The 26905-nt window shown below is 34.3% G+C and overlaps 1 protein-coding gene and 1 pseudogene across 4 annotated transcripts in view; both read left to right on the forward strand.

The window, feature by feature from the left end:
- Stxbp5l (syntaxin binding protein 5L) overlaps positions 1 to 26905 on the forward strand; it is a 231240-nt gene that overhangs the window by 149751 nt on the left and 54584 nt on the right. For 2 of the 4 annotated variants that reach the window (XM_059277086.1, XM_059277088.1), the window contains exons 14-19: positions 4701 to 4741; positions 6763 to 6980; positions 9528 to 9700; positions 11046 to 11171; positions 20966 to 21117; positions 23088 to 23159. In XM_059277086.1, the coding sequence (XP_059133069.1) occupies positions 4701 to 4741; positions 6763 to 6980; positions 9528 to 9700; positions 11046 to 11171; positions 20966 to 21117; positions 23088 to 23159 (782 nt within the window). The remainder of the gene's footprint in view (positions 1 to 4700; positions 4742 to 6762; positions 6981 to 9527; positions 9701 to 11045; positions 11172 to 20965; positions 21118 to 23087; positions 23160 to 26905) is intronic. The other 2 variants (XM_059277087.1, XM_059277089.1) reach the window with 1 other exon arrangement.
- On the forward strand, positions 1452 to 2325 carry LOC131922316 (LIM and senescent cell antigen-like-containing domain protein 2; annotated as a pseudogene).

Consider the following 26905-nt stretch of genomic DNA (forward strand, 5'->3'; position numbering starts at 1 on the left):
TCAAATTGCTAGAAAAAGAATTACAACAAAAGAATTCTATTTAAATTATATTAGCAAAAGAAAGTCATAGGGAAATTATGAGAGAGACTCACAAGAAATGCTTTATTTGGAAGTCAGAGGATAGTAACTTCAGGAAAGTCCTGAACAAAACCTCATGATTACTACAAACTTCAGGAATCATGCTTTATATCCCTTTGCTATGGTTGAAGGTAAGATGTCCTCCACAGGCTCAAGTGTTGCCTTCTTGATGCCTGCCAGGTAGTGCTATCTAGGGAGGAGGGAGAAACTCCAGGAGGTGGAATCCAGAGGAGAAAATAGACCACTGGATTCATGCCTTGAAGGGCTATACCAGTGCCTAGTCCCTTCTTTTTCTTTGCTTCCTTTCCATCCACCTTGAGATGAACAACTTGTCACATGCTCCTGCTTCTGTGGTGTGAACTGTTCTGCCACACCCTCCCTGTAATGATGGACTGTGAACCCTTGAACAAAACCAACCTTTCCTCTCTTAAGTGTTTGGATCAGGTATTTTATCACAGTGTCAAAACATTCATCAAATGGCTAAACTTTGCTTCAAAATTTATAGGATCAGAAATGTCACTACTTTGTAAACCAACCCTCTTCATGTTCTGACATTAGGAATCAAAAAGAGACATAGCTACATATAAATATAGAATCTACATTGTTAATACAAAGTTCTTTAATAGTAAATTTTGTATTAATGATAACAAGTTCATCTATCCCAGACAAAACAAATAACAGAAATGATTTCTCCTTAGCCAAAGAATGAGAAAAGGAGCACATTACTGAGACATGAATCTTACACAAGCCTAGTATCTCTAAGTTAAATCTCACACACACACACACACACACACACACACACACACACACACACACACACTATGGACCCAACCCATTCCAGCAAAGGCCAGATTCAAAGCTTAGACTTCCATCATTACCAGGCTCTAAAGTAGTTCTCCAGTTTCCCTTCTCAAAAGGCCGAGTAGACCAGAAACTTTCATCTCCACTGAGTAAAACCCATCTCTGGTGATATCAGTAGAAATCATATGAAGCCAGGATTCCCAGCACTGTCCAGCAAGAGTGAGCAGCAGCCACTATTCCCTATCCCTTTATCAGTGTCAGTCATGTGAGGTAGGAGAAAAGAATGCTAGAAAAACATTCAAAGAAATAATGGCTGGATTCTTAATAAATTTAGCAAAAAAAACCCACGAACCTACAGCGTTTAGAAGTTGGAATAAAATCCAAAACATCCACATCAAGATATATTTGGTCAAACTTTGCCACAGTAAACACCAAGGAAAAGTGTTGAGACACACAAAAGAGAACAGGCCTCCCACACATAAAACTAAACTAATGTGATGAATGATAGGTTGTGCATCAGAAATCCTTTAAGACAGCCAGGATTGCCAACCAGGGCTAGGCACACAGCCACCATGATGGGAAGCAACATGTCTGAATGCTTGGCTGATGGCATATGCCAGCCCTGCAAGGCCCAGCTTGTCCTTACAGAGCAAGTCATCAACAGCAATGGGGTACTCTACCATGAGCAATGCTTTGTGTGTGCTCTTGTATGAGTTTGAGGGCCAGAAGTACTTCGAACATGACTTCCAAATGCTGTTTCTCCGTGCTGCGGATTCTGTGGTAAGTTTGTCACTGGACACGTGATCAAGGCCATGAGGTTGGTGAACTGGCATTCAGGCTGGTTTCATTGTGAGCTGTGTTTTATGGAGCCAGCTGACCTGAGCTTTGTGAGGAACACAGGGACACCTCTGCCGGCCTAGCCACAATTCATCTGTCAGCAGTATCCCCTGGCCATTGATGAGCAGCCCCTAGTATTCAAGAACAACGCCTACCACCTAGACCACTTCAGCCCCTCTCGCTGGGGGAAGGAGCTGACCCCTGAGCCCAAGAACTGAAGCATGACACCACTCTACTGCCTGCCTTGCCACGACAATATGGGTGTCCCCATAGAGGGCTGTGGAGTAGAGGCACTGGTCAAGCAGTGGCATGTGGAGCACTCTGTCTGTGCCAAGTGTGAAAAGCCATTCCTGTAGCACCGGCAACTGTAAGAAGGGCCCGGCCTGCTCTGAGACCTACTGTAATCAAACCTTTGGGAGATGGATAGCTGCTACAACAGCAGTCACGGGAGTGAGGGGGATGGAACAAGTTTGTGGAGTTCCATATGAGGCCTGTGTGTAAGTGGTGCTATAAAAGGTCCCCCCTGGAGCTCAAGAAGAGGCTGAAGAAGCTGTCTGATCTGCCTTCCCAAAAGGCCCGGCTAAGTCTGTGGACATCAACTCAGTCTAAGTGTCCTTGGCCTCCATTTACCTGCCTGCAGAACCTGCCCAAATTCCTGATGGTCACCTCCCACTTCTGCTCCATCCCAACATCCTTCCTTTGGTATGTCACCCATTCTGTGCCCAGTCTGCCCTGGGCTACATAGTACTCTTCTCCTGTGTCATTTCATCTTACACCCACATCTCCAGGAACAGAAACAAAATGAGGTGGAGTGGGGGTAGTTGAAGGACATTCATGTTGTTAGGGATATAAACAGGACGTTTTCAATTGAAGAAATTAGAACAGCTAAGAAATAACTGAAAAAAAAATGTTCATCTTCCTTAGCAATTAGGGAAATACAAAAACAAAACAAACAAACAAAAAAAAACAACTGAGATTTTGTCTTACTCCAGTCAAAATGGCTAAGAACAACAAAACAACTGACAATTTCTGGTGAGGTTGTAGAGAAAGAGGAACCCTTATTCACTGTTGGTAGAAATGCAAATGTGTATAGCCACTCTGGAATCAGTATGGATAATCCCAAGAAAACTAAAAATAAATCTTCTATATAACCCAGCTATGTTATTCCTTGGCATATGCCCAAAGCATGCAACATCGTACAGATACTTGTTTAGCAATGCTCGTAGCTGCCCTCTTCACAATAGCCAGGAAAGGGGAAAGAGCTTTATACTGTGGGCAGAGGTAGCTTTGGAAGTGTTCTAAACTAGATTATAGTGTCCATGTGAATGATATATAAGTTAACTACAATATTAAACCTTACTGTCAGTGCATAAAATTATATTTTAATAAATCTGTTGAAGTAAATTATTTATGACTTCCATCCATTAAAACTGCTAAACATACAAATGGGGATCAGCATCTAAACTATGTTGCATTCACACACACACACACACACACACACACACACACACACACACACACACACACTCCAATATAGCTTCACTATATCTTTAGAATGAGACCTAAACTATAGGTAGTTTGAGTCCTGTAACCTTTAGTTTTTCAAAATTATTTTGACTGTTGTAATTCCTTTACGTACAAATTTTATAATTAGTTTATTTCTACAATTTTTAAAAAAATATTCCACTGAGCATTACACTTAATCTTTGTTTGTGAGAACCACTATAAATGTTATGATCATCTGAAACATACTACTACTCTTCTTTTATGAATGTCTTCTTTCAAGCATTTTATGTTTTCAGTATATGGCTCTCATATAAATTATAATAGTTTATATCTAAGTGTTTTGTAGTTTCTTACTATTGTAAATGGTAATTTATACTTTGATTTTCCAAGGGTTTTTTTTTCCCCAGTTACAAAGAAACAGTATTGATTTTTGTATGCTGGCCTTCCTTTAAGTATCACTTTGATTGAGTTGTTGAGATTTTGGTGCATATCAATTATAGGCTCTAAAAATAGAAGCAATTCTATTTCTTCTTTTTCAACTTGTTGGTTTATAATTTGTTTTTTCTTAATGCGATGTTTAATATCTCCACCACAACAGCAGATAAATGGGGAAAGTAAATATTTTTGCATTGTTGCTGATCTAAGGAGAAAAACATTTGTTCTATTACAATCATGTATGCTAGGCAGTTTTGCAGCTGCCTCTTAGCTGTACTTCACCAAATTAAAGACATTTCTCTTCTCATCAATCATGTTTCTTCCTGAATGGGTAATGAATTTTTGTCTACTGCCTTTCTGCCAAATGGATTTTCTTATTTTGGATAATTAAATTTTTATTCTGGATAATTAGAATTTGCCAACTGATTTTTATTAAAATATTTACTTGGTTTTGCATTCCTGACAAATTCTTCTTGTCTATAAGGAATTTCTCTTTCTGTATCTTTTACTTACTCATATTTTCTTGACAGTGTTTAGTAGACTATAGTTGAATCTTCTTTTCCTGCAATATTTCTTCTGGGTTTGGTTTCAGATAATTCTGACTTTCCCAAATGTATTAGGAAGTACTGTGGCCTCTTTGTTTTGTAGACAAGTTTGTATAGAATTGGTATAAATTATTAATAAATCATAACAGTTTTGATCAGTTTAGCTATTTGCTTTTATATTTTGTTAAATATTCAAGTTATCTTTTTATTAAATGTTAACAATTTTATTTGAACATATTGTTCATTTTCCTGAGTCACTTTACCGTTCACTATGCTGCATATAATCTCACAGAAAGAAAATCCCTAAGGATTTTTTCTTTTTCTCATCTTTAAAGTACAATGTATTTCTTTAAATCACTTTTTGAGCTTAGGAATTGTTATGCATCAATATTCACTACAATGGTATTTTAATGAAAACACAATAGTAACTCAATTTTGTATGTATTTAAAGTGACTATTTTATTTGATATACTTTAATGATAATTTATTTTTATCTAGTCATGCTGATGGATCAATAAAATTTTGGGATGCTTCTGCAAGTAAGTTTTATGCTTATCCTCATTCAACAGAAAACATTTTGTTAATATTTATTCATAGCCATCCACCACTTTTTAATCTGAATAATTGCCATTTCAGAAATACTTTAGCATAATTATAATTATATTGCTTTGTTACAAAATTCATGTCCTATATTTAGATCAGCTTAAAGTATCTATACCCTAATTGTATTCAATAATATTGAATAAACAAGACTATGGCCACTCAACAATCCTGTGTGAAAAAAGAATGTTGCTTCAGGAAAAGAACCACATTTTGCCAGATTAACTATTTGAGGAATTCCCTCTGTGTCCCACATACATGCTATTTGACAAGTACTCTTATTCCTCTATTCTCAGCTTCCCTTTTCCACTGTATAACATTTTGTGAGAATCAAAAGAAATTATTTGAGAACAGTAAAAGTTCTTTTGAACTTTTTGACAATTAGATAATTTATGGAATAACATATGTGGTCAATGTGGAAGGGCCTGTTAACTTACCTAAGTCTTCATTACACCCATTTATGTCATTCACAAAGCATGTTGTTAAGAAAAGAGAAAGAAATGCACATATGTAAATGTCTAATTATGAAAAATCTAAGTGCAGTGTAATCAAATGCTATTTTAATAAGACATGATAGAGATTTATTTGAACCAGTAAATTTCAAGAAAAATTATCTATGTATTTATGTATTTATTTTTCAGAAAGGGTATTTTTATAAAGCCTATTCAGAATTCTAAGACCCTCACACCTCAGCCAATTACATTCTAGGATTACAATTACTCACCATCAGCCCAGTTATCAAGGCTATTTTAATGGATTAACAGCTAATCTGAATTTTGTTAGGTAGTTAAAACTCCAGTAGTTCTCAAACTTCTAATGCTGTGACCCTTTAATATAGTTCATCACATTGTGGTAATCCCCCCCAACCATAAAATTATTTCACTGCTACTTCATAACTGTAATTTTCTACTGTTATAAATTGTAATATAAATATCTGATACATAGGATATCTGATATGTAACCCCTGAAAAAGAGTCACTCGACTCCCTAGGGGTCACAACTCACAGATTGAGAACCACTGACTTAGACAGTCAAGAATAGGAAGGGAAGAATAAGTTAGCAATTACTTTTAGTTTCTGAGAAAGTGTAACCATGAGCCTTGAAAATAAGAAGCAGAAGAAAACCAACTAATATGACACAAAGATGTTATTTAACCTGCAATTCTATTTCAGCTTTTACCATCTGCCTCAATGATGTCCTTTACAACAAGAACAACAAAAAAAGGATCATTTTTTCCATCTAGTTATGTTTTGAGATCTTTAAAGTCTAGAGCGAGCCCAAGTATTTCATGTCACTGACAATTTTTAAAAGTCCAGGCCAATTATTTTGTAAAATTGTCTTGAATTAACCTAAATACTGTTTCTTGTTAAATTCAAGCTGTACCCTTCCAGCAGAAGCTGCTGGCTTTGGAAACTCTCTTGAAGACCATCCACAGAGCAGGCATCTTTTGTTTTACATGGGGAATTGTGTTTTTATTATGTTCTGAAGTAGAAATAACTTCCCCTGAATAAATATTATTGAAAACAGTTCATAAACCCAGAGATTTATCAGCATATACCTGACCCTTTCTTTACTAGAAACACCCAGATGAAATATTTCCTAAAACAATTAAAGAATTTATGTCTAAAAAAAAAATCTAGACTATTGTATCTACCTCTATCAAGCAATTAAAGGGATTGTTGTGAAAAAAACATGGCAGCATCCCACCTAGGAGAGATTTATGTTATGATTTCCATTATAAGCTTTCATAATTCCAATGCTCCTGAACCTTTTTTCTGCTTATAGTTTTCTCTTGATACTACTGACAATGAGGGCATGGCACTGAGGGTTTATTATGTAAACAGGATCTGCCTTACTTGGATTTTACTTTTGTGGTTCAACAAATGTACCAATGAAAACTTGAACAATGTCTAAGAGTTCAAATCAAATTAGGAAGTAACTGCATCTTAATATTTTATAGTGACTCTGCAGATGTTGTACAAGTTAAAAACGTCTAAAGTATTTGAAAAGCAGAAGGTAGGAGATGGCAAACAAACATGTGAAATTGTGGAGGAAGACCCATTCGCTGTTCAGATGATTTACTGGTGTCCAGAGAGCAGGATATTTTGTGTATCAGGAGTCTCTGCATATGTCATAATTTATAAATTCAGCAGACATGAAATTACAACAGAAATAGTGGTAAGTTACTTTAACTTTCCTATTTATAGCTACTAAAACAATTAAGTAATTGAACTATTACTTGGTATTATTTTTAAGTCCTCAAGAGACAGTATATAATCCATATATAATATATTCTATAGCACTTTAAATTAGTTACTTAATGTATTAAAAAGTAGTTTGTTTTCAAATTAACAGTTCTCTAACAAAACTTCTATGTCAAAATGAGCTTGCTATTTTAAATTAATCTCACTACAAATTGAACAATATATTGTTCTCTTCTATTTTGCATCTACCTGATTAAGTCAATTCCTCTTAAATATTAATTGTCAATATTATACTATCAGCATTATTTTTACTAATAAAGAAAAATTTCTTATCATTATAATAGATAACACAGTTAAAGTAGGTATTATATAGTACATGCCTAAAGATATATATGCATGCATGCATTTAATTAGATAGTGTAGAGTTTTGCTTTCTGCATAAGTATCAAATTAGTGTAGGCTTTGTCCTTTTAAAAAATTAACTGCTGTATGTTTTCTTGTTACCTAGCTGTCATATGATTATTTCTCAACTATATTAAAGTTATTCTTAATGGTTTTTTATGTAGTAAAAATTTTATATGGTAAAAATAATTATAACATTACCTTACCAAAATTTTAATTTTTAAATTCATTACATAAAATTCTGATTATAAAAAACAATGATGTTACTAAGGTATTAACGACATCTAAGTTAATATACCTATAATTTTCCTATTCTGTCCTACGTAATTTACCCCTTTTTTTTTTTTACCCAAATATAAGAATTATTTCATAGAGGACTTTTTTTGTGTTTTTACCTCAACTAAAATTAATGTCATTCTTTTAGAGTATATTGAAAGCCTGGGGCTTAAGATCACAGGTGCCTAAGTTTCAACCCTAATTTTACCACTGATTGTGTGTGTGTGTGTGTGTGTGTGTGTGTGTGTACGCGCGCACATGCACAAGTACACATTTAGTAGGCAATAATAGAATCTGGGTACAATTTATTCTCATACATATATAATTTCTTGTGTAAAAAATGGAAAGTGGAACATAAAAGCAAAGTGGAAATACTCAAGCTAATTCCATCAGGTTTTTATAGTGGTGTTATAGCAACATCAGCACTGTGTATTAAGTACTCAATTACTGACAACTGGATTGTCACTGCCAAAAGGCTTCTAGTAGTTTAGAGATAACTATTATAATAAGTTTGGTAATATTGCTGTGTTCATGCCATATGAATATTATTTTAATCCATTTTTAAATATCAAAATGTACTTGTTACAATGTAAATTAAATATTTTTATAAATATATACACATATCTGTTTTAATTTCTTTCATTAGAATAACTAAATTTCTCCTTTTATTTTAATCATCCACCAAATTATAATTTATCATAAGGAAAGTGTCTTAGTTAGGGTTTCAAATACTGTGATAAAACACCATGACCAAAAGTTTTGGGGAGTAAACGATTTATTTCACTTATACTTCCAGATGTTGTCAATCACCTTAGAAGTCATGGCAAAAAGTTAAGCAGTGTGAGAACTCAATTACGGTGTGAGCCTGGAGGCTAGAACTGATACAGACATGGTGGAGAAACACTGCTTACTTGCTTGCTCCCCAAGACTTACCGATCCTTCTTTCTTACACAACTCAGAACCATCTGCCCAGAGTTGGCTCCACCCACAGTGGGCTGGCCCTCCCATGTCAATCACTAAGAAAATACCCCATAGGCTTGCCTACATGCCAATCTGTTGGGAGACATTTTTTTCAATGGAGGCTCCCTTTCTCAAAATGACTTTAGCTTTTGTCAAGTTTATAAAACAAGTCTGAGAATGTGGTTGATATATTGTTCGTCCCAATAATTTATCTGGAGAACAGAGAACAAAACAGCCACTATATAAAACATAGAGGTTAGGCAGTAGTAGCACACCCCTTTAATCCTAGCATTATGGAGGCAGAGATCCATGTGGACCTCTGTAAGTTCAAGGCCACACTGGAAACAGCCAGGCATGGTGGCACACACCTTTAATCCCAGCCCTTGAGATCACGTCTTGCTTGGGAAAGACACATGGCTTTAATCCCAGGAAGTGAGGGCAGCTGAGATCAATTCGGATGAAGACTCAGAAGCATTCAGTTTGAGGAAACAGGATTGGCTGAGAAGTTGGCAAGGTGAGGTTGGCTGTGGCTTGTTCTGCTTCTCTGATCTTCCAGCTTTTACTCCAATACCTGTCTTCTGAGTGTTAAGATTCGTGCTACATGAGAAAGCACAGGAATATTCATTATATAATAATTTATTTTTACTAATAGACATCTTTCTTATAGGTCTGAGGAATTAAAGATTATGTTTCTTTGGTCATTGTCATTGAATAGTCCATATAATTCACTACTTAATTCAGCTTGAAATAATTCTCAAATTGAGTATAAGCTATCGAATTTGCTGATCTAAAAATTAAGAATAATTTCTAAAAACTTCAGATATATTAATGTGGTTACCATTATTATTATAACTTAAACTAAATTAAAGCCTGATTTTTTTAGTCATTAGAGGTACGACTTCAGTGTGATGTTGAAGATATTATTACCCCCGAGCCAGAAACAAGTCCTCCATTTCCAGATCTCTCCTCTCAACTCCCCTCTTCAAGGAGTCTCTCCGGAAGCACTAATACTGTGTCTAGTGAAGGAGTGACGAAGGATAGCATCCCGTGCCTCAGGTAAGAACTACTTCCAAGTGCCAAATCATGTACCTAAGTTAATTATGGAATTCTTGCACACTGTAACAGATAAACTTTTATTCTCCCTCATTGTTAAATGAGTTACAAGAGCATCATTTCTCTTTAAATAGCTCCAAAAACAGCACACAGTGTTTTTATACCTAATTTGCCTGTTTATATTTTTTCCCAGAAAGATTTTAAAGAAAACATGACTTTGATAAAATAAGAAATTTAACAAGTCAATTTAATTTAAATTTAACCCAACCTGTTTTTCTAATTAGTAATTGTTGTTAAACATTTTACTCAGTATATCTAAGTTTAAAGACATAATAAAAAAGTTTAGCTTGTAAAGCTCATAGCAAAATTTATTTTGCTTTTATGCTTTTCATGACAGGCTTTATAAGTTATTACTTTTATGTTGTCTAATAAATGTTTCTAATGTTAGCTGCTTGGAGAATTCAGCTTAAGCAAGGGTTTTCTCTAAGCCACATATGACAATATATATATATATATTTCTATTACTTAAGAATTCTAGAAAGCTTGTTTCTTTCTTTCTTATGCAAATATGTATGTAAAATTTAGAGATAAAATTTCAACAACAAAAGCTATACAATTAGCAGTAATCCATAACTTTCTTCAAAAAGAAATTTTTTTCAAAAAGGAAATATAGTTCGAGAAAAAAATCTATAAGCAAATAAAAAAATCATTAAATTTTAGCTAGAGAAAAGCTTTTTATAAGTTTATAAATATGTATTTTTTATGTTTACTTCTTTGTGTGCATTATACACACATACCATTCTGTACATGTGAATGTAAAAGGACAAACTGTAGGAATCTGTTCTCTCCTTCCACCTTGTAGGTCCTGGGGATGAAGTTCAGGTCTTTCAGGCTTGATGGCAAGAACCTTTACCTGCTGAGCTACCTTGCCAGTCCATTTCTCTTTTTAATTTTCCTTCATACCACTTTACTGCACTTAACTGAACTCAAAGAAAATGAAAACCAATATAATGTCAGAACACTTAAAATAGCACAGTAGAGCTATTTGTTTGTTTTCTAAGAAGACCAATCACTAGAGCACAGATCTTCTAGTTATCTAGACATTTATAAAATGAAGAATTGAAGATAGGGGTGGTGGAGAAAAACCAGTGAAATAAAGGTCTGGTTGTGAAAAAGAAGTAGCCATTAACAATTATTGACACATACTTGAGAAACACTGAAGTAAATCTCATCTACATTCTTGCCCCCAGTGTTAAATATTTTTGAAGCATAATTCTATGTAAATTCTTAAGATACATAAGCATGCTAAAGCTGTGTGTAATAGAATTACATTTTCTCGTCCTTCTAGTGTTAAAACACGGCCAGTGCGAATGCCGCCAGGCTATCAAGCAGATCTTGTTATTCAGTTGGTGTGGGTAGATGGTGAGCCTCCTCAGCAGATTACCAGCCTTTCTATAAGCTCAGCGTACGGAATGTAAGTAGTTAAACTTTCTTTCTGTTTAGTATTACAGAATTTTAAACAGTTTATAAATGTTTCTTTTAAAATATTAAGACTAAAGAATTAGAATAATTCCTTAGTTCAATTTTTATTAGATTGACCGTAGTATGATATATTAATAATTAAACTTATGCTATGATTATTTTATTTTTCTTTTCTTTGATTTCATATTAGTGATAATGCTCTGACTTCAGATTTCTCTTTTTGGACTGATTCAGATTTTCGGCCCCCCTTTTCCCCTTTGTTTCACTTTGGGTAGCTTCTTTTGACCTGTCTCTAGAGTTCACTTCTACTTTGTCTAACTGATAGTAGATCTACCTGCAGAGTTTGGTTTCCGTTACACTTGCAAATGGAGGAAGTTTTAGGTTTCTGATGAAAACTGACTCTCTTTTTCCTTCTCGGGGATTCCTAGTCTCAGTTGTAATGTACTTGTACAGTGGAATCCATAATCCCCATTACTTGATATGGTAAGAACATGTATTGTTTTCTACCCCAGTTACCTTGAAGATGGGTGAGTTCAAGCAGTTTCAAGATACCCTTCTCAAAAGATTGGCCTTCGAAGGCAGGGGAGAGGAGGGTCAGAATTAAAGGCTGTGGAGAGATACCCCTCAGTTCAGGAACTGAAGAGAACTAGAGTAAATCATTAGAGAAAACATTTTCTGTGTATAGGAGCTCCACTGAGGAGCGCGTGAGAAGGGCAACTTGGGTGCTTGCCTTACAGAGCTTCAGTTGCAAAAAACCCACCTCAAATCGTCCTCAAAGTGAATTCCACCAAGTATTAAAGAAATCAATACTATACTTATTATACAGATTCTTTCTGAGATTTATGAAAGATGAAATCATGCTTGTCTCATTTTATGAGGTAACATAAATTTGAGGACTTGAAAATGTTATTACAAGAATGGGAAAATTATGTCTATGACTTATATCAACATGAATTAAAATTCTGTTCAAAATATAAATAAATCTATCAAGAAAGATGGTAAAATTATTTATAACCAAATTTCATTTGCATTGGGAATGTAGATTGTTTTATCATTTTAAATGAATCAGGGCAATTTATCAAATTAACAGAATAAAGTAGAAAAAGCATATGATTATATCAGGGATGTAAAAACAAAAAGCATATGAGAAGCGGCCCGTGCTCCAGCAGATAGAGCTGTACCATTCACTTACTGGAAGTTCTGAGTAAACTCAGGGTTAGAACAACATGCTTCTAAAAAAAAAAATGGCAATCATTTTGTCCCACCATTCCATGAGTCATAAATATGGTAAAGTGGATAGTGGTAGATTCACTAGTAGGAAGATTACAACTCCAGTAGTCATTGCCCTCATAGGTGTTTTCTTGCTCTTCTTTGTCAGTTTTGGGGCTGGGACCCAAAGCCCCTAGGGCGACATCTTTAGAACTGTTGATGAGGAGAGCAATCCCCCTGTATTTGTATTTGTGTGCCATGGGAGCTGACATGAGTTGGGTATCATCAAATTTTGTGACCTGAGTATTACTGAGGGGCAGCTGTGTGTGGCCCATAATGCACCTGAAGCTACTGAAGTCGTACATGGAATTGATACAAAACCACTATTAAAGAATATGAGTAGGAGAAGCATACCAGACACCAAGAATCCTTAGTCTTTGAATGTCCCTCTTGATATGCAATCCCATGTTCTACACATTCACACTCCAGGACTGTGGTGATTATGTAGGCCCATTTATCTCAAAAACGCCTTTAGATAATTCTTCCATTGTCGTCTTAGATAGCACATGACTCCTACTTACTTTGTGATTAGAATTTTTAATGCAATTTTCACATTTTACTTAAAGAGAAAAACTATTTCTTTTTAGAACCATCATTAACTTGAATGTCTTAAAAATGTATTTCACAATGCTTTAGAATATATCATCCATATTCTTTATTTCCAGACTAAAAGTTTTTGTTTTTTTCCTTTTTAATTAATATGCAATCACACATGTATATGGAAATAGTAATATTTCATTAGCTATATAAAACGTATAGAGGTCAAATCAAAGTGGTAAGCATTTCTATCTCATTTAATCCCGTTTGTCAACTTTTTCTTTTGTTATTCTTTTGAGGCTCCATCATTGCCTGTACTAATGTGTTTCCTTTGTATTCCACTAGTTTCAGAGTTTCAGATCTTCCACTTGGGTTTTTCATTTATTTTGAAGTGGTTTTTAACATAGGCTGAAATATAGCAGTTATTTCAGTATTCTATGTGTATATCAAGTTTCCTCAGCACTTTTTATTGAAAAGGCCATCTTTTCTTCAATATAGATTGTTGGTGCTATCTACCCTGAATACATGTACATTTATTTCTGGGATTGCTCTTTTGTTGGATGACATGTGTATTTTATGTCAGACTTATTTTGACCACCATGATTCTGTAGAACTTAAGATTCAGTACATTACTTGTTTCCATTATGCTTCCTTTAGCTATTTGGAGTCTTTATGCTTCCATATAAACTTTAGGATTTTTTTTCTGGTTTTGTGAAAAGTGTCATTGTTTTTTGTTAGGAATTATATTGAATCTTTTAAAAACAGATTTATTTTATTTTATGTGTATGGGTGTTTTGCCTGTACATGTGTGCCTGGTACTTGTGGAAGCCAGACAAGAGTATGAGATACCCTGAAACTGGTGTTGTAGAAGGTGCTAGGAATTGAATCTGTGTCCTCTTGAAAAGCAGCCAGTGCTCTTGGCTGCTGAGCTATCTCTTCAGCTCCTATATTGAAATATTACTGCAACTAATACAAATATTTTAATAATGTTAGTCCTTCCATTCTAAGAACCAAGCAGGTTCTCTACTTTTGTGTATTTTTCTCAGTCTCTCTCTGTCTCTGTCTCTCTCTGTGTGTGAATGTATGTATATGTCCAAATGTATGAGGGCACACATGTATGTGGATACCAAGAATTAACATGTCTTCTTCAGTCACTCTTTACTTATTTGCTGAGGCAGTCTTTCACAGAACCCAGAGCTAGCCAGTTTGGCAAATATAGTTAGCCCACTATCCTGGGGATCCATTGTCACTATCTCCAGATCTCTCATATACACCCATTTGGCTTTCATGTGGGTGCTGGGATCTGAGCTGCAGTTCTCATGTCTGCAGAGTGTTCTCTCTGGTCCAGAGAATGATCCATGATAGCTGTGCTTTGTTTTGAAGAGTGAGTTTATTAAGTATGTAGCAAGTACAAATAAAGGAAAAAACAGCAAGTACAGCTAGATAAAGTAACAGATGGATAGCAAAACATAAAATCAGTTCACAACATCCAGCAAAGGCCACAAGAATAGCCTGATTTGAGAGAGCAAACAAAAGTAGTATCATCAAATCAAGGACTTACAAACATGGCAGAAATCAGCAGGGAAAGCTGAAGCAGTCAGTTCTGGGAGTTCAGATTGAGTCTTCTTTTCCTGGACCATTCTCTGGCTTTCTGTTCCTGCTGCAAGCATTGCTATACTGTGAGATAAACAATAGTAACCTCTGATGGAAATGGTTCCTCTCTAATTGTTCTCAAGAGCACAGTGGTTTTTGTTCTTGGACTATTTGCTTCTCTTTCCCCTTTACAGAGCTAGCAAGGAAGCCTTATCCAGGATAGGGCTTTACAGAAGGCTTGACATAAGCATATTTGAGTCTGAGACAAGGGAGGGCCTCTATACTCCAGTGTCTGATTTTAACAAACTTAAACAACACATTACCAATTTACCGATATAATTGACATTATACAGGGAAAGCACTATATCCACTGAGCCATATCCCCAAACCCCTTTTTACAAATTTTTTAGTGGAAGTTCTGTGGTTTTCATTGTAGAAGCCACTAACTTCCTTTATTGTTTCCTCTTAGATTTTTTTTTTAAATAGCTATTATGAACTGGATTGCTTTCATGATTATTTTCTCAAAATTCATTATTTGTGTACAAGATAAATAATGACTTATTTCTTTCAACTTTGTATCCTTGAAATTAATTGAATTTAGCATGGGGTAATTCTGTTTCCATTAGGGGTGAATATTGCTTCCTTGGTCTTTTCTAGAAACACATCTTAAAGTTGTGCCTCACCAACCTCTATGATTGTAGTTACTAATCGTCTGTTTTTGTTTTTTGTTTTTTTAAGAATTTGCCAAGGGCTACTGTTAAATCACAGATTGTGAAGGTTAAGAGATTTTCACTTTGCAAGCTAGTAAATTAGCCTGCCATGATTACAGGAATTTTTGAAGAAAGAGAGAACAGAAAGAGAAGAATAACAGTTCTCTGTTTCAGAAATCAGGGTTTTTATTGACAGCCTAAATAGCAACATCTTTTTAGCTCTATCCTTTAGTTATCTTTCCATTGTTATAAGAAATCATCTAAGATAATCAACTAATGGAAGAAAACTCACACTTTTGGAAGTTTCAGTCAGTGATTAGCTGGCTCTGTTTCTTTTGGGCCTATGTCAAGGTGCCACATCTTTGTGGAGAGCATGTGGTAGAGCAAAGATTCTTACCTCCTGGTGACCAGAAGTGAAAAAGAGGAAGAACAAGGGCTTGACCCTATTCTTTCCTTCAAGAACATACAAACAACCTACAGTTCCCATTAGGCTCTACCTCTTAAGGGTTTCCTCTAGCACTCAGTAGTGAAAGCTTAGGATCCAAGTCTTTACTATGTGAACCTTTCAGGGACTTTTTTGTTGTTTTGTTTTGTTTTTGTTTGTTTGTTTGTTTTCAGGAACTTTTCTGATCCAAGATAGAGTAATCTACCCCTGGACCAGAAAAACTCATATCTAGCTTATGATGAAAAATATATTCAATCCATCTCCAAGAAAGCCCCCAAAGTTTAACCATTTCATCATTTCTCAAAATACCCAATCCAAAGTCTCCTCTGAAAAACTCAGTTGTAAACATGCATAAGTGATTAAAAAAAAAAAAGACAAGTCACATACTTCCAAGAAACAATGGGACAAGGTAAAAATTCCCAGTTTAAAGGGTGGAATAAGAACATAAGAAAAGAAGGATTGGGTCAAAGCAAGACTTTACCCATTAAAGAAAACATTAACTTTTATAGTTCTGTATTCAACACCAAGGATCCTCAGGAGAGCTTTGGATGCACCACCTCTTTGATTTAGCAATCTCAGATAGCCAAGTATGATGGCTTTCCTTGTCACTTAGAGCTTTTTATAGAAGACTTCCTTGGCATCCTTGTTTTTTGTTGGGTCTCAATAGGCACTTCAGCGTCACCTTCATGGATTCTTGCATCACCCTATTAGGAGATCATTACAGGGACTCTAAATAGGCCTTACATTTAGTTTTCTGGGCTTTCCTCTGGACATCTTGGTAGAAGCCTCCAGGACTTTGTAACTCATACTCTGCATGTCTTCACTACTAGCACTGTTGGTCAACAAGATCTGCTATCATTGAGCTTTATTTGGACCTACTTCAGCTATGCCTGCAACAGTCTCTAGATGTCTTGCCAGTTAAGTTTTTCCAGTGGCCTTAGGTTAAATGGTTACCTTTCTGTTCTGAAAAGATTCTGCCATGTAAGAATCTTTGAAATTAATTTGTACTTCTAATTTATACTTCTACACCTTGGAACCTATGCCAGATATCGTCTTAACCAATGCCCAAGATGCTCTAACATATCTTTCTTATTATCTTGGTATCAAGCACTTGGCTTTTAAAAAAATATTTTTTATTTTATGTGTAACAGTGTTTTGCCTGCATGTACATCTGTGTACCATATGTACATAGTCTAGCAGAAGTCAGAAGAGGATATTGGGTCTTCTAGAAACTGGAGTACCTGACAGTTTTTAGCCACCCTGTTGGTGCTGAGAACTGAACTTTGTACTCTGGAAGAGCAACAAGTGCTCTTAACCATTAAGTGATCTTTTCAGCCCCCATTGAGTTTCTTTTATAGACACCAATCTCTTGAGCAAGTAAATCTAAACATGCTGCATTTCTATCAAAATTGTAAGTCTTCTGAATCTGATTTTCTGTGCTTTGTTCCAATTTTTTACTTTAAAATTGTCACTGCCTTCTTTTCTGCCTTTATTCTGTAATATAAACTTTTACCTTTAAATCCATCACTATTAGCATCAGTTTTCCACAAAGTCTCATATGAATCATAAATGGACATGGAGATAATACATCCAAAGTATTTGCCACATCATGACAGGAATAACCTCTCATCTATGTCTCAACAGAGTCCTCATTCCATCTGAAACCTCATCAGTATCTTTTTGTTGTACTTTGCTTTTTGGTTTGTATTGGTATTCTAGACTCTTCCTAATTTTATTTTTTTGAAACTTAAATGTTTATGGAAGCGACTCCTGTTTTCTTTTAATTGTTTCCATGGAATTGTGTTTCAATCCATGACTTTTAACCTTTTTTAAGAATTAAAACCAGGAATTTGCAATTAAAATGAGTCTTTTGTATACAGCATATATAGTCAGATCTTGATACATTTTTTTAAATCCATTCAGCTACTCTCTTTCTTTTGATTAGAGAATTTAAGCCATTTAGGGCTAAAATAATTGTTGATAGATAAGGATTTATTAGTCCAGTTTTCTTCATTGTTTTCTAGATTCTATATTCCTTTTCCTCTTTATGGTCATGCTTTGTGCTGTGATGATTTTCTGTAGTGGTAATTCTTTGATTCTTTTTTATCTTTAGTATATCTACTATAAGTTTTTGTTTGGTGGCTGTTCCGAAGCTTATTTGATCTACTCTAACATGACGACATCTCAGCTGCTTTTTCTTCAAAGCTCTACACTTTTACCTGCCATGTCCTCTACAGATTCATTCTTGTTCATTTTTATGTGTACATTAGCAATTTTTATTATAAGTAGTTTGAAGACATCTTTTTACATTTAATCTTGTAATTGAATTGATTTATATGCTGTTATTTCATCCTCAGGCTATTATGAATTTAAATATAAATATACCTTTACCAACTAATATTATACTTCATTGATAACATTTATATACTATCATGATATTAATTATCATCTATCCATTTAAGCTTTAAGAATTCCTCTTAAGCCTGTAATTTCAGCTGGTTAGGAGGCCTGTTACCCCAGGTACTGAGAAAGCTGAGGCAGAAGTATTACAAATTGATGGCCTATCTGGACCACATATTAAGTTGAAGCTACCCTGGGCAAGACTCTCTCTAAATAAAAGTTTTGTGGAAGGCTATTTGCCTAACATGTAGATGGCCCTGAGTTTAATCTACAGCAGTTTGGTGCCTGTCCTGGATCTCGCTCTGTAGACCAGGCTGGCCTCGAACTCACAGAGATCCGCCTGGCTCTTCCTCCCAAGCGCTGGGATTAAAGGCATGCGCCACCACTGCCTGTCCCCAGTCAATACATTTTTATCCTTAGAAACGAGTAGATTTTTATAACTTCTATTTCTCATTTTATCATTTTAATGTGTTTCAGCCTTCTGAAATGATATTGTTCGGAATATACGAGTTGAAAGAGCTTTAAATATCTTTTTCTACTATTTTTTTTCATGTTTAATTTCTGGTTATATTTTTGGTAAGTTCTGTTTCCCTATTGTGTTCATTCAAAATTTTCCTAATTCTTTCTATGTCTGTTGGCTTTGGGACACTGATTATTATAACTTTTTTTTTATATTGCTAGATTCTTTTCAACAGTGTTCAGGTGTTTTCTGGAAAATAGTTATTTGCAATTATTCTTCTAAATCTTTGCTAGAGTAGGTGAAGAATTAATTCTATGGTTAATTTATCCCAGTATTGATCTTGACACCTTAAAGTCTACTGTTCTGTGTGTAGTGTAGTTCATAGTAATATGAACTATTTTAGCATTATGAAGTTTGGAAGCCATTCTGCCTTCTTTTTTGTTGGTTTCCCACCCCCCTACTTCCAAGCTTTTGGTAGTTTCTTCACATGAATATCCAGATTAGTATGTAGCTGGGCTTTGTAGGAATAATCTCCAAATCCCTAGTAGAGTTTCCATGTGCATCTCTCTCTCTCTCTCTCATATTCCCTTTATGTTCTAGCTGCTTTGCATCCTTACCTCCTGATACCTGTCTCTTCGATTCAGTGAGATCACTGATATTTTTGAGTTTCTTTCCTTTGCCTCAGGAAATGTTCGCTAAGCTAGAACATTTATGAGGCTGTCATTCTCTTCTCACTGCTTCCTGCTAACTACTGCCTAACATGTAAAAGCTGTTGTTTAATGTATTTAGTCCAGTTTTCTGATTGTTTAAAGTAGATTAAGACCAATTTCTTCACAGACTGTTTAACAAACACTTCCTGGTTGTTACAGTATAAGTTTGCAGTTCTTCATATTTTAAATCCAACACAAAAATCATTATTATACATTCTAGTTGCCTATTTTTCTTCTGAGCATTATGTTGAAAGCTTCATTATTACTTATAATAGAAATAATTAGCAACATTTCAATATAATAGAGCCTAAAGATTTAAATACATACACTATTACATTTGCTCATATTAAAATTAGTTATTCCTTTTCATGGAAAAACTTCAGAGTACTTTAATGCAATTTTCTGATTTGATTCTTATAAAAAAAAACCTTATAAACTCGATTCAGTAATTTTTCTCAAAGTTACATAGCCTATAAATCAAATAGATAAAATTAACCCAGGGTATTCTGAGTCTTATATACTTTTTTAAGATTTCAATTTCTGGAATACACAGAACTTCAGTTGAACTAGGAAAACATTTTAAGTGGATAAAAGTTTTGTTTTGTCTCATTTTATTCTTATATTTGTGAGAATGACAGTGTGACAGAAGGAAAAGAGTAAGATTGAAACTATGCACATTGTTTATAAACAAGATTCAATCTAAGTAATAAAGTAATATGGAGCTTTTAAACAACACATAAACCATAATCATATGGAGTGTATAACTAGTTTAGGAAGTAGAAATGACAGAATATAAGTGTTTAGATAGAGAGCATCTTGTAAATGGGCAGATATGGGAGTTAATATATACTTACTTAATGGTTTAGGTGACCAAAAAGCCTGCCTAGGAAAGCTGCTTTATTAAACCAACTAGTTAATTAGTCAAATTGTATTTGTCATTTAATTTATAAGAGACAGTACTGAACAAAGATGAGAGGAATCATTTATCATAAATCAAGCTGTATTCCTATCTACTATGATATCAAACTCTAGATATATGTAGTAGTGCACACCTTGTCTCCTGGGAGACAAAGGTAGAAAGATGACAGTTCAACGAGAGTCTAGCTACCTAGGGAGTCCCTGACCTAAAAGAGGAAGGAGGAGGAGGAGGAAGAAGGAAGGGGAAGAACAATGGGAAAAGAAAGAGGAGGAGGGAGAAGAATGAAGGAAGAAGCCAGAGTAAGATAGGGGGAGAAAGGTTAAAAGGAAAAGAAAATGATTAATAATCACAATTTTATCTGCAAAACCATCTGATTGTTTACGTACACATCTGTGTCTATTTAGTGTGCCTATTTCTTGACCCTTTGCACAGGAAAAAGGATTTATGTTATTTTTATTCTGTGAAACTATAAAATCAAGTTAAAGACCACGTTATTAATCACAGCTTAAGTGATAAAACTTGAAGTATGATTGCCAGCCATCTCTACTTTTTATAGTAATCAGTCATGGTTATTATACTCAATCTATCACATGTACAGTGGATTTGTTTCCTGACTTTGAAACACTAATCACTGCCTGATGTCCCCAATCTTAGATTACTTCCCAGCAATCTTACATTTAACTTAAAGGTAAAAATAACCATGCTTATGATACATTTTGGTTCTGTGTTTTTCCTGCTCTCAGAGTTGCATTTGGAAACTGCACTGGGTTGGTTGTAGTGGATTTCATACAAAAGACAGTACTATTAAGTATGGGAACCATTGACCTCTACAGATCAAGTGACCTGTACCAGCGACAGCCCCGATCTCCTCGAAAAAACAAACAGTTCATTGCAGGTAGGAGACAGACTGGGTGGGTTTGGAACTCCATTTGTTCACTTGCTTTCTTGCAGATTTTCTTTCCTGCATGATGCCATTCAAATGCATGGTAATACTGACTCAACATGCACAAAAATGAACTGGGAAGAATCAGCAATAATCTTTGAACAGAATGAGCAGTGCTTAAAGTTTAGTTTGCTGTTGAAGTTAGGAAGCATCTTAAGTTTCTTAGGTTGAATTCTTAAGAAATAACAGAAAATAAAAACCTACAGATAGGAAAACTGAGACTCTGGCGGAAAAACTGCTTTAAAAATTTTGGACTAAACGGTTTAACTTTCCTCTAATATTGTTAACCCCTTTCAAATACAGTCTAAGGTCTTTTTTGTGTGGTTTTTTTTGAGACAGGGTTTCTCTGTGTAGCCTTGGCTGTCCTGGAACTCACTCTGTAGACCTGGCTGGCCTCAAACTCACAGGGATCCTCCTGCCTCTGCCTCTCAAGTGTTGGGATTAAAGGCATGCACCCCCATGGCCCAGCTCATTTTTCATTTTTTAAGTTACTATATTGTGGCCATCATTTTTTTTTTACTGATGACGACTAAATTGGACATATGTATATAAACATAATAAATACCACTCTCTGATATTTTAAATGCTATGAAAGATGGCATTTTTTCTTAGCAGAACAAGCAAATTAACTTAACTACAAGAGAGAATAAGTTTAAGGTTTAATTAGGATGTGATTCCAAACTTTGATGCCTGAATTATCCAAAATTTTGCAGGAATTTCAAATAAGCAGCTTTAACATCCATAAATTTTGGTTTTTATTATCTAGTTGGTTAAAATTGTTTCTATGGTGTTATGCATTTAGATAGTGCTTTTACATCTCCTTATTTTACCAGTAATTAACTGAATATTGAGACCTTTACTAAAGGTACCCATAAAAAGAATATTTTATAATATGTGACAGTTGTTAATTTCCAAATTGCAGATGGGTCAGTTTTAACATTAAATGAATTTTCCATTTGGAGTAATGGTGCTTGATTGACAATCTTCTTTGTTAACTTTTCTTTTGTGAACTTCTATGCTTGCTAATTTAGACTATTTTCAAAGGCACAGCATTTGCCCTTCAGAACTTGCCAGGCTTTTGTTTGGGATCTCAGCTTTCAGTATTATCTTAGTATCCTAGAAATTTTAGTTCTGCAGATTCTGCTTCTGTCACTACTAGCTTTTGAAAGAAAACCAGAACCATTCCTTCACGTTTGGAGAAGGGGCAAGTGATTTTGAAAGTTCAGAGTCTAAGATAGGAAACTATTAGGGGCAGGTAGTGAGGAGTTGCTGCAAGGCTCAAAGTGCCCTTTGGTCAGAAAAGCTGTAGATCCTCTGCCAGCTCGTCAATTAATTGTCTAATATACACTTAGGGATGGAAGAGTGAGTGTTTTGACTAGGAAAACATATGTAATTCAAACCCATTGAGTTTCAACAATAATGACTACAGATTACAATTTTGATAGCTTAAATATGGAAAAAAACTGATGAAGTTGTAAACTGGGTCTCTATTTTATTTTATAAGGTAACTATAATAAGTGCATACTTTATATTACAAAACAAAATAAAACTAAATAACTAAGCTGTCTTTTAAAATGATAAAAGATTAAATATAACAACCTTAATATTAACAAAGTATTTTTACGTAGTATTACAAATGAAATCATTCCACCATGGTAAAAACATGTAAGAAGAATTTGCCACCAACTTTATAAGATATTTGATTAAATAAATGGCTACAGCATCTCATCATTCATCTATCCCCTTTCTAACTGATTTATTTTTAAAATATCTCCTCTCTAATTTGATTGCCTAATCTTGCTACAATTTCTTCATCTTGGCTGTTCTAGATTCTGGTATGATATCACTTCCTTTCACTTTAGACTATTTTCTCTCTTTTCCTCTGCCTGCTGCTGATGCTGATGCTCTGGCATGTTCCAAAGACAACTTTTGCATGCGTGGGCTGTCTAACTTTTATCCTGATTTAACGAAACGGATCCGTACTTCCTATCAGAGTAAGTTCTATAAAGGTTAGGCAAATAGCTCTTTTTTTTTTAAAGTCATAATGCTTGAGTTAAATCATTCATGAGTGCTTAGCAATGTGTTTTTCATAAAACACATTCAACATGCATGCAAATTTTTGTTTTGTTATGGAAATGCAATCTGATGTTTTAATTTTGAATTTTCATAATTTTGATTTCAATATTCCAGATGTACCCACTCACTCAGCCTTTGTTTCAGTGTACATTTCAAACCATGTCCATGAGTCCAGTAGTCATTGTGTATCCTTTGTAAGGAGGAAGAGTCATGGTATTTTTAGAAATTATGAACCTGACATACTGTATAATAACAATTCAGTGTTTTCTTATTTTGTCAGTGTTGTGATTTTGACCATTTTGAAACTTTATTTTAACTAGTATGAAAATAATCTTTTCTAGTTCTTGGGGATAACTAAATATTCCTAATTTATGATGCCTTTTATTAACATAGAATATTCTCAAACATAGTTCAATGGTGATTTTAGGTACCAAACCCTATAGACATAGGGGGATTAAAGTCATTACTAAAAGGTGAATAATATTAACAATTCCTATGGTAGCAAATGAAGATGTAAAAATGAGTGAAATAAGTAATTCTATTCAACATTGGTACAGAAAGTGTGAGGGTGTATGTCACTAAACATATAACAATACGAGTGATATTGTGAGTAAATAGTTACTGATATGAAAAGTGTTTTTATATTATGCTAATATATATTTGTGAAAGTCAGGTTGCTTGCCAAAATCTACAATATGGCATTATAGTTGTATAAAAATATACACACATGCATATAAGCACACACACATTTGAACATGTATATTCTTATAACCTGAGTTTCTTCAAACACTCTCTTACAAATTGAAGCAATACCCTATTATAAAAGTTAAACCTTTACAAATTTAATGTTCCTGGCAGGACGCTGTTTCCTGTGAAGCCCTTCCAATCTTCTGGAAGTGCCCATTGTGACTTTCTTTTGTTTGTGTTCTCTACCTTTCTACTCCACCAGTCACCCGTTTGGGGATACAGCCCACTGTACCTGCTCCAGGTGACTTGTATCACTTTTGACATCTGTCTTGGCTTCTACTACTCATAAAGCAGAAATAGATACTAGAATATTTCTTTACATTTTGAAATTATGTGAAATTTAATTTCCATAATGAGCTTTTATTGCAATGTAGCTATACCCCTTCACTCACATGTTTTCAAAGGCTGATTTTGTATTTCAGTGGTAGGATTGTGTAATCAAAAAATCATATGGCCCACAAAGCTGTCTCTCTGTACATTTTTTTAAAGTTTACTGATCCCTACTCTATACCATTTTTTCATACCCATCCTGTGCAACCACATAGAGTTTGCAACTTTCCTTCAATAGTTCTCAGTATATCTGAATAACATTTTAGCCTCCCAAAATATTCAAGAATATGAGATTCAAGTTTTACCAATTTCTCATAGATTTATAATAAACATGTGATGCTATTATAATAAGTAGAGTACAGAGAACAAATACTGACTCTGAGCTTGTCAGAATTCCACAATGCCAGCCACACAGTAGTACTGGGAAGCTTTGAAAACTGCTGAATATTTTTGTAGTCCCTCCATAATAATAAGGTCTAAGCTTTTAAATTTACATTCAGAGTCTTCTAAAATATAATTTCCTATTTCTTGTGTATAAAACTGTGCTGTTGAACCCAACTGTATTTTCCTACCTTTTTGATTTACTCCCATCTCCTCTCCATAAATGACTTGCTCAAGTTGCTTTTTCTGTAATAAATCTTTTGTACTGAAATCAAAGCCCTCTTGTATCAATTTCTTTAATTAAGTGCCTATGATATACAAGTTTGTACACAATATGTCTATATTTTTCAATTCACTTATATAGCTATATATTTTATACTTGTACTCTACATGACAAGAATATGAAAACCACATCAGTTAAACATTTGAAATTTAAATTCAATAGGTGAAAATTCAAATTTTAAAAAATTAAATTCTTGTGACCTCTACTGCAGCACAAGTTCTGAGCTTAGCAAATAAATGATGATGGAGTAAGATAACGCATGGCAGAAAGCAATCTCATTGCCATGAACAGTCAGAGGACTCCTCATATTGGATAAATAGGAGAACTAACTCTTGTCATACTGGATTAATTGGAATTTTGCAACAATTATCAGATTTATTTCTAACCAGAGACCTACATAAACAAAAGAGAAGTACAGTTGGGTCTTTACAATATAGGACTTAAATAGGAATTCCATGTCTCTACCAGTGGTCTCTGTGGCAGATCAAATAGCTCTGAAACTTGTAACTAGATGTCTTAAAGTCCTCTCTTCATGATAAATATTTTATGTTATGAAGAGGGTTGATTCTTTAATGATTCAAATAGATTTATTAGAAATAAATTTCATAAAAATGTGGGTTGAATTTTTAGTTGGTATAATCTGATTGTATTTATATAGTCCTATATTACTATAATATAGTACATGAAGTATTTCTCCTAATCTATAAAAATGGATGTCTGTGTTGTTCATATATGTGAAGAGAGATCTCATTTCTATGGACAGTTCATCCTATTCTGATTGTACTAGTCCAGTGGTTCTTAACCTTTCTAATGTTATGACCTTTTAATACAATTCTTCATGTTGTAGTGACCCCCAACCATAAAATTATTTTCATTGCTACTTCATAACTGTAGTTTTTCTACTGTTATGAATTGTAATGTAACCTATGTTTTCTGATGATCTTAGGCAACTCCTATGAAAGGTTCATTTAACCCCCACGGGGGACATGACCCACAGGTTGAGAACCATTATGCTAGTCAATTGTTTATTTAATGGCAATTATAACTCTTGAAGGAAGGAATGGGGATTAGATAGATGAGAAAATTAACATTGAAAGAGATGAAATTCCTTTATTAAAATCCTAAAGGACAGTCAGACAAACTCACTTCAATATGGCACTAAGAAGACCCATGTGCTTTCCATCATGTTATCCTGCACCTCTTCTTGCCTCTTAAAGTTTTGGTCACATTGGGAAGCAAATCCATCATTCTATAATCAAAAGCTATTCCCTTCCTCTATATTACCTATTATCAGTAAAATGACACATTCAAAATTAAAACAATTTGAATTTGTTTTTCATATCTTTGAAATGAAGAATTAGGTAAAATACTCTATAAATGTCTCATATTTCTAAAAAAAAAAACTTTTATTTTTATTCTGTCCTATCAATTTTGTTCTTGAAATAATGTCACATTCATATGTGAATTTTATGATTCTAATTTTGATGGAATATTGTAATTTGAATCTCTTCTTGGTCCATTTTCCTGATTATCTAATCATCTAGTTTAGGATCCAAGAATCTGTCTTTCACAATCCTTTAAATTCATGTCTGCAAATCTCTTGTATCATAAAATAATAAAATTTTATAACTTAAAGAAAATCCTCATATTTAACAAATTACTGTTTGCAGAAGCAGTGAAATGCTTTGGAAAGAGCAGCAGCCACATGTTCAAATTTAGATCAAGTTCTACTTTTCCAATTCATTGACTAGTTATTATAACCTTAAAGAAGATACTTAGATAATTGAGATTTCTTCTCATATATAAAACAGCATAAAAATCATTATCTCTACCTCTCTTAAAAAGTTGCAGAATTCTTCTGGTTGATTTTGTAAAATAACTTCTATAACTATTAGATATGTTTATTATTAATGTGTGATGCAA

This window comes from Peromyscus eremicus, chromosome 12 (assembly GCF_949786415.1).
Source record: "Peromyscus eremicus chromosome 12, PerEre_H2_v1, whole genome shotgun sequence".
NCBI lineage: Eukaryota > Metazoa > Chordata > Mammalia > Rodentia > Cricetidae > Peromyscus > Peromyscus eremicus.